The following is a 9,854-nucleotide window of genomic DNA, read 5'->3' on the forward strand; positions in this document are numbered from 1 at the left end:
ACAAAACAAACAAACATAACTAGTGTATTGTATAGAAATCGTAGTGCAGATTCAAGTCATTTATAACTTGTGTATTGTATAGAAATCGTAGTGCAGATTCAAGTCATTTATAACTAGTGTATTGTATAGAAATCGTAGTGCAGATTTAAGTCATTTGAAAGATTCATATATGATTATATTAACAATGATCTGTTTATCTGTGAGATCAATCAAATTATATTTAGTTATTAATGAACAGTTTATTTTATAATTTAAGTGTTTCCCAACTAGAATAATAGCCATTTGGTTTCAAATTTAGAGATCATTTGCTTCAATTCCGAGGCTCCGTGGCTTGCACTGTGTTACTAAAAGTAAAAAATAAATCGCGTTTAGCACTTTAGGTGCATTACAAGAGTGTGATGGCCAATTCCTACTATTCATCTAAAGTAGAGCACGAGCTAGCGGTGGGTGATGTTGGCTAGCTGTCATCCCCTTATAATGTCAGTAAATTAGGGACAGCTAGTGCAGATAGCCCTCGAATAGCTTTATGCGAAATTATACAAAATAACAGCTTACAAGTTGTAACGGGTTATTTGTTAACTATTTTTAACCATCTTCCAACATACTTTTATATAAGTTCTATTTTTAAAGATTAGAAACTTTTGAATCGTTTATTATTTATATAAGGACTACTTTATAAACGAATAACATCTGTAAACTATCAGATTATAACGACATATTTAATTATTTTCTTAGAGTATTGAAAAGTGTTTATATTTGCCTCAAAAAGTATTTAACACATTTAGTAAAAACAATAGAAAATCTAAAACATTTTCTGTGTTATTAATTTCAATAAATACAAGTATAATAACTTATCTCTCTTTCAGTGGGTTAGTGGTAAGATAATGGACTTACTAAACTAAAGTCTAGGGTTCGATTCCTTGTGGTGGACACCGCTCAGAGAGCCTATTGTGTAGTTGTGCATAAAAAACAATATGTCATGCTGAATCCATATAACATAGAATTAAAGAGTACGTTTCTTCGATATTAAGATAAATTGAATAGCCTCACACATGTAGCTAAATCAAAATTTAATGTTGATAAATTGCATGAGTGGAAGCGTATTGATAAAAATATTATGTTTATTAAATCAGTTTGAGAGAATATGTTATTCTTGTCCTGCTTTACCATATCTAATTAAAAATCCTAATAAAAGTGATGCATATTTTCCTGCTCAAACTAATTCCTAACCTTTTACTAATGTTGACTGTAACTTAGGTAGTAATTTCCATGAAAGGACTTCTGATTGTAATTATGATAGTTATTTACAAACCTATATAATTTCGTATTCTATTTTTCTCTATAATAAATGCTCTGTTTTTTGAACACAAATTAATTTTCGTAAATCTATAGCTTATAATAAATATTACCTATATTATTAAGGAATGAAGCAGACTTTGTGTAATAACTATGACTCTATTTCAGTTAGAACTAGTTTGATTGTATTAAAACAAAAACTGTATGTTTTGTTTAGACATAATGCATTCAACCTAAGTTGCTCTTTCAGTTTGCTAAGGTTTATTTACTACGTCTCTATTTTTGTATAGATGAGATCTGTGAATGTTTTAAACAATAAGCACAACAGGAATAACTTGTTTTATTAATATTTATGTATTTCAATATGTTATAGTTTCAATAGAATTGAAAACAAAATGTTCAATTATATGTGTGAGATTTTCTTGTCTCAAGTTCGTTATATAAATGGTCTGGCATGGTCAGGTGGTTAGGGCGTTCGACTTGCAATCTGCGGGTTCGAATACCCGTCCCAATAAACATGTTTGCCCTTTCAGCCGTGGGGGCGTTATAATGTGACGGTCAATCCTACTATTCGTTGGTAAAAAGCGTAGCCAAAGAATTGGCAGTGAATGGTGATGACTAACTGCCTTACCTCTAGACTTTCACTGCTAAATTAGGGACAGCTAGCGCAGATAACCCTCGTGTAGCTTTTCACGAAATTTATAACAAACCAACAAACCTTATATAAAAGTTATAAATGTCAACTCTTTACTTACAGGATGTGCCACTGGACTGGTACCCGCTGTCACGAGATTCCTTTGTATATACAATAACTGTTGCTGCCCTTGCAGCAGTATTAACTGACAATGTTATAAGATGGTAAGTTTTTAGACTTTACAGAGAATGTTAATTATGAGAGAAATTTGTTTTACATGAAACTCAATAACATTGTTAATATTTGACTAATTGCTCATATTTCAAAGGAGCAAAAAAGAAAGTGGATTACTTCTAAACTGGGAATTTAAAATAAAAGGTATGAGTATGAAGCATAAAAATAAGAAAGTATGTAATATATTTACATTAGTTTATTGAGAAATAGGCGAATTTTATTAAATTTGATATGTAGAGACAGCAAGGGTGCAAACAGATAATTACGGGATGTTATTTCAATTGTCGAGAATAATAGGAGATAATTATAGTTAAAATGTCAATTATTGACAATAATTATAGGTCACATGAATCAATCATATCTAATTATAGTATGTAATGATAGATTCTCATGAAAATAATAGGAGATAATTATAGTTTCAAAAGAATGTGATGCCAATTATTTACAATAATTATAGTGGCATGTCACTTCCGCCGTCAGAGTGCCAATATAACTACTGATGTACAGAGAGAAGTCGTGTTCTATACTTTTATCATAAACAACTGCTTGAAGAGAGCATGAAATATATTTCATATGACGGGTGAAATTGATACTGAAAGATGGTAGATCTGTTTTCAATAGAAGTATTATTATTCCATTTACAGGTGGGAAGCAGTAATTTTGATGCTCATGTTCTTCTCTTACATATTACTCATGTATTTCAACACTCGAATCGAAGGTTTTTGCACACTACAGGTATTATAAGTTCTATTATAACTATGTATAATTAGAGGGAACTTCTAACAAACAGTGCCAGATTAAGGCATACGCTAACTAAGCTTAGGGCCTCACATTATATGGAGCCTCTTAGCTGCCTCTAAAAAAAATAAAAAAATACTCCATTTCAATTTTTTATCGTATGGGTTTTCTTAAACTTAACATAGCTTGGGCCTTCGAATGTCATAATCTGGCAATCCTAACAAAAGGTGTTTGTTGCAAATTATCTACAGCATATTCATATATATATTTAAAGATATGATTGCAACTAAGTTTTCAGTGCAAATGGAATAATATTGTTATAAAGTTGGTCTTTCATTGGTGGTTCTATTAGATTATCTGATAAAGTAATTCAATGTTCAGGTTCAGTACACAAAACGAAAAAACTAGTTTATTTCTTCATTTATGTTTACAAGCTGTGGTAATTTGTATATTTCCAAATAATGATAATTCCATTACACTAATGTCAAACATAAACCTTTGTACAACTTAATAGCTGAAAGGAAAACACACTGACAAATTAATGCTATTGATTAGAAGCAATTCACTATCTTTTATTTCCTCTGAACCCCTTATTTATAATCTAAGCTCGAACTTCCTAGAAAATCTGACATCAACATTTTCTAGAACTTTCTAGGTGTTCAAGGCTTATGTTATTAAACCTTTTAATTTTAATGCAGGTCCTTCTAGCAAACAAATAAATTACTACATTAAATATGTAGATTATAACAATATTAAAGAAATAGTTTCTAATGTAACCATATATCTGTTTTTAATGCAAACCTATATTACATAACTTTCTTTTGAAGACCTTAATCTCGAAAATTAGCGTACGAATTACTTAATATAATTGTCACAATGCATTTTTCATTCTTCTGTCTGGTTTAACTTCTAAAATTTCAAATGCTTAAAAAAGATTATCATTCAAGTGTTTTCAGTTCACTACATTGAACCTCTGTTTATATAGTTTTTGAATAATGTGCTAACTAAATTAATTATGCTTGTCGTAAAACGTTAGTATTAGGCCTATTAAGTGCTCACCCCTTAACAATAAATATATACTGATATATTCTTCTGGATTAGTTAATAGAAATTATGTTTAAGATATTAATAAGAAATATTATCCTTTAGTTCAACACTTGTCACTATGCTATATCTGGTTTGTCCTCATCCAGGATTACTGATGAGGGGCAGAAGTCCCTTAAACTGGTCTAATGCACTACTGTCAAGTAATGACTTAAATAATAGATTAGGTTTCATAACTCTTTTCTATTTCATAAATACGTTTTAAATAAACAGGTGTTATGTATTGTGATACAGACCTGAGGATATTTAATGCAAAATTAAACTCTATATTATTACATTCTTCCATCTAAACTTATACAGCATGCACTATTCATTGATGCAAGTTATTTATGTATATTGTTCTTAATATGAAACCAAAAAAAAATGTAACAGAAGGTCTGACGTAAAATTTATATTAATCAAATGAGCAACATTTCCTTTCCTTATGGTCCCTGATGGATCAGCAAATGTTTACGGACTTGCAATGCTAAAATCCAGGGTTAGATTTTCTGCTGTGGATAGAGCATACATAGCAGCTATTCTGTAGCTTTGTACTAAAACAAGAATAAACTTGCCTTAGGAATCTTTATAAACCCAATGTTTTTATAAGCCTTGCGAGAAAATTATAAAACAAAACAAACATATATATTATGTTCTTATTACTCATTTCTGAAGAACATATTAACATTTGTGAAATCGTTTGGAGTCTTTTCAGAGAAAGGACCTAAACTTTAACCAAGAATTATTACAATAATTTATTTCCACAGAAAGTTTTAAAATGTTATTATTATGAAAGTAACACCAACATTGTGACTAACATCTTCTCTTTACAGATCTGATCAGATGTACGAAGAACAAGTATCATAAGCTCCTTTCTATGACGGCCCGACATGGCCAGGTGGTTAGGGCGCTCGACTCGCAATCTGCGGGTCGCGGGTTCGAATTTTCATCCCACCAAACATGCTCGCCATTTCAGCTGTGGGGGCGTTATAATGTAACGATCAATCTCACTATTCGCTGGTAAAAGAGTAGCCCAAGAGTTGGCGATGGATGGTGATGACTAGCTGCCTTCCCTCTAGTCTTACACTGCTAAATTAGGGACGACTAGCATAGATAGTCCTCGTGTAACTTTGTGCGAAATTCAAAACAAACAAACAAACCATTCTATGACATATATTTCATCTAGCCAACTTCCCTCTGCCGCTGATAAAACAGGGTGAAGCAGAAGTTGTATACTGCCATGATCTTCTAAGTTCCATCTTTATTAAATTTTGTCTAAGTTTTTCACTAATTTTCTCTTTTTTTGTGTTACAATCATTTCTTGGAATGCCATTCACCTTACAAGAGCACTTGGAAATGATCCTATTGTGTGGAGTTCGTAGAATGAAATAGCAGCAGTTTGTGATAGCTTTTTAATTTGAATCATTCTGTGCAAGAGATTGCTTTGTCTCACAAGAATGTTAGTCTTTTGCTCACCAAGTTTCGTTTAAATTGGTCCTGTGACTTATTGTAAACGTAATGGAAATCTTTCTACAATAAAAGATGAGGACCTTTCAGACACTATCTGGTTGTCTCTTAGCAAATCCAATGAGGTTAACCAGCCACATTAAGCGAGGAGCGTCCTCTTAATTCCGAAGCAACATAATTTCATCTTTACAAGCTGCACATAGCCAATAAGTTGACTCAGATTGTCGAGTGAAGATTTATCAACGGTTCCTGATACAGGAGGAATTGAATGAACACCTCACTCGGAAAATGTATTGAACAGGTTAGGTAAAGTTTTACGCAAATAGTTAAATAAATCGCCACAATTGCTGATAGTGTTCCCAATAAAATTTAAAATGAGTTGCATAAACGAGACCAAGAAGTAGGTGGAGGGATGATTTGGTGTAGCTTAATAAAATGTCGTAATGTTCGTCCAATTTTAATTTACGAGTCGCTCACTTTCTTTTCTTTCCGGAACATGTCGGTCTAGACATTGTATATTTGTAAAAAATATTAGAGTACATTGGTTTCAGCAGGACTGTGCTCCATTCCACTACGTACTGGACCTGAATGTCGTGTTTCCCAACAAATGGACAGGATGTTATGAGCCAGTAGCATTACTTGTGTGCTCTCTTGATCTTACACCATTGGAATTTTCTTTCGGTAATGCATCAAATACTTAGTGTTTGTCACACATCCATCTAACCTGGAAGATTTGAAGCAGAAAATCAGAACAGCCTGCACGACTGTAACACCGCGAACGCTGCAGAGCATGAGCTTACATGGCCTGAATGTAATATAGCATCCACCACTAACAACTGATGTTACAAAAACTGATAAAAGACATTCTCACCAAATAATCAGTAATGTACTGACATTGCACCTGTTTTCTGCTGAAGAATGTATGATATTTTAATTACGTTATTAATGTGTTTGATTTAACTTGGCCAATGTAAACTTATAAACGTGTAAAACATATAAAAAAGGTATAATTTTATCGGTTTTTACTTTTAAATATAATTAAGTGTATTGGTCAACACGTTTAAAAAAAATCTGAGTTCATTTTCCATGATTAATGGCCAAATATGTCATTATCTAATTATGAGATCAAAAAGGATGAACGAAAATATTCTTATTATCTTTGAACTAAAAAATATTTACTGATACTGTGCATGTGTTAGTCATTTTTATAATTCAATATTTTTTGAAATATGTAAAGTGTACATTGTATTTAAATGAAATACAATTTTTTTATCACATTTTGTCCCTTTTTTGCAAGAATTAAGAAAGTGTATAAATATTTACACAATATTGCATGATCATAGCAAACAATTGATTATAATAGCTTAAATAAATCTGACAAATGATGATAGCTAAACTTTGAACTCAAATTTAAACATCATAGACCATCTGTATTTCCTTTCTGTGTGTATTAGGTTTTATACTGTTAATATATGTTTCTTTTGTTTAATTAAAGGTAGAAAAATTGAAAATTAGATGGTTAAGTAATCATCCTTCTTTGCCTGAACAAGAAGCAACAAACGAGAAAAGTCCTCTCATAACTAGCGCGTCAGTGGAAGATGGTTTTAAAGAATCCACTAATGAAGACACCAGGAGAAAGCATCTAACTGTTTCTTGGGGTACAAAAGAACAGCATTTTCTATCCGTAGAGGAAAGTATTGTTGAAAAAAGATCGAGAAGAGAAAGTAACATTATCATGGAAAATGGTAATTTTTTAAGTTATCATTATACTGATCTATTGTGTTCAATGAAGGACCATATCCATAGTGCATGCGTGAGACCTTCAATTAGATAAAATTCAAAGCACATTAAATTCGTAACATTAAAATCATTCAGACTTCTTAACTCAAATGGACGAAAAAAAAAACAACACATTAGATGCGCTCAAAGTGTTACACAACTTCAGAGTTTAAATATTTCTGGGACCACCTCCCTAATGTATTGTAGAAATCAAGTATGGTTATATTTAGTCTGTGCTCCCTTGTTATCTTGTTTGTTTGTAATTATGCACAAAGCTACACAATTGGCTATCTGTTCTCTGCCCACCACGGGTATCGAAACCCGGTTTGTAGTGCTGTAAGTCCGCAGACATACCACTGTACCACTGGGGGGGGGGGGGCTTGTTATCAACTCTAGTTGTATTAAAAATATAAATAATTATTCTTAAGCTTACATTTGTATGTTTTTAAGTACAAAGCTACTCGATGGATTATATGAGCTGTGCCACCCGCCAAATTATCGAAATCCAGTTTTTAGTTTTATAAGCCTTCAGCCTTACCGCTGAGCCACTGGAGGAGGCAGGATTAGCTTACTAAACTTACACATTAAATTATGACTGTTGAATTTGGTTGCAAAAACTCTTAATTCAATGCTGTTTAGCTGGATAAGTAATTCAGAATAGTTGTGGTTGTAAAACAAGTAAGGCAATTTCATGAATTATAAAGTTTGGTGAAAACATTCCTACGAATGTGTGTTTTAGACTGGTATGGTAATTCCATGAATCATGTTATATAATCGAGAAACAATAATCCTTATGGATCATGAATATAAAAGTTGCTATGATATTTTGAATTATAATGGGAAAGGCAATATCTTGAATCATAAATCAAAATTAGGTGAATGTATTTTCATGAATAAAGATTGTTAAATTGTTGAATTATATATTTTCAATGACTAATGGGAATAAAAGTTGTTGATAATAGTCCTGCTGGAAAGGTCATTCCATATGTCCAGTTTGTTTAAGTCTGATAAAATCATGAAGATAAACAAGTTTTTATGTTTCTTGTTGTCAGTAACATGAACTATTTTGGTTACAAGAATTTAGTCAATGTATGTATGTTCTGTGAAGCACACGAACCACATTTATTATAGAATTTCCTCAAAAAGAGCGCTAAAAATAACTAAAAGGGTCATATGATCTCAAAAACTAATAACACAATTTTAAATATAGTTATTGTCTGCTACTTTGGGCATTTTAAAACGTATTTTCAAGGGCCCAGGCATGACTTAATGGATCAAAAAGACCAAAGTTTGATTTGCAATATGCCATTAATCATGCACAACACTTTCTTCTGTGGCAAAGATATAACTGTCACAGTCAATATCGCTATTCAGTGATTAGTATTACGAGTACAATATTGAGTAAGTTATACTGAAACAATTTTAATTATGCAAATTAGAAAGTCATGGGTCACAACCGATAAAAAGTTGCAATGAAATAGCATTCACCAGAACTACACTATGACATTGTTTGGCGTATCGTAGGTAGTGTGATATCGTTAAAAATTGATATCTTTATTGGGAAAAGTATGTAATAACCCTTTCCTACACAAAATATTCATAAAGTCAGATCATGTTCAGATCGGAAATTTAGAATTTTCAAGACAAGGATATTCCTTGTACCTAATGACATTGGAAAACAAAGGAACCAGGATCATTAAGAAAGAGACCTGTAATCAATCGTACAAAAGCCATGTTAAGCAAGAGGTGATAATTCACGAACACAAAGGCCATTGGCAAAAGCCATCCACGTCCTCCACGTGACGGTATGCAAGATAATCGTGAAGTAACACCGTTTGAAAACGAGACAAAAAGAGTACAGGTTTACTAAGATAAGATATCTAGGCATGCTTCTGATTCATTCCATTGCATATTTCAAACAGCTTGAGATTGAAATGGGTATCCATGTGTTTCCATACAAATACATAGTACTAGAGTCGATGCATGCAGTGTCCATGAATTTCTGTGCGATTGACCTGTTAGAATGGGTGCTGGGAAACCGTCGTCTCCGTACATTAGATTGTTAGTCGAAAACATGCAGGGAGGAATTGTGTACTTTGGACATGCCAATTTTACGACTAAACTATTTGCAATAGAAAGTACGCTGCAGGGCTATTGTCAAAATTCGCTGTATTCTGATAGAACATGACCAAACTGTAACATGGACTGTAACAATGTGATGAGATTCCAAATTATTTTCTTTATGTAATGTACTCCATTAAAACATTCAACATAAAGGGTACCAATTCTTTGTACATACTACATATATGTGCTTACATTTCTCAAACATAAATCTTTTAGAATATTTTCCTGCAAATATTTTCTTTCAAAATATATTTTCAAACGTTTCTTCAAAACAGAATGTTGTCTTACATTTACGAATAGCTATTTATGTAGTAATTTCAACTGTTCGCTTTTATGCATACTTAATTTTTGAAACCCTCCACAATTTTTAATAAAATGCATGGAATTTAGCGCGTAAGCTCTTGACCCCAGAGAATATAAACTAAGAAATATAGTCGAAAGTATAGTGAGAGTTTGTTTTTGAATTTCGCGCAAAGCTACACGAGGGCTATCTGCGCTA

The 9,854-nt window shown here is 32.3% G+C and overlaps 1 protein-coding gene across 1 annotated transcript in view; it reads left to right on the forward strand.

Moving 5' to 3' along the window:
• The window catches only part of LOC106458527 (sodium/potassium/calcium exchanger 3-like), a 40,750-nt gene that overhangs the window by 16,858 nt on the left and 14,038 nt on the right, over positions 1–9,854 (forward strand). The window contains exons 5-7 of the mRNA XM_022384770.1: positions 2,054–2,154; positions 2,809–2,899; positions 6,948–7,197. Of these exons, the coding sequence (XP_022240478.1) occupies positions 2,054–2,154; positions 2,809–2,899; positions 6,948–7,197 (442 nt within the window). The remainder of the gene's footprint in view (positions 1–2,053; positions 2,155–2,808; positions 2,900–6,947; positions 7,198–9,854) is intronic.

Source organism: Limulus polyphemus, unplaced genomic scaffold, assembly GCF_000517525.1.
Source record: "Limulus polyphemus unplaced genomic scaffold, Limulus_polyphemus-2.1.2 Scaffold480, whole genome shotgun sequence".
NCBI classification, from domain to species: domain Eukaryota; kingdom Metazoa; phylum Arthropoda; class Merostomata; order Xiphosura; family Limulidae; genus Limulus; species Limulus polyphemus.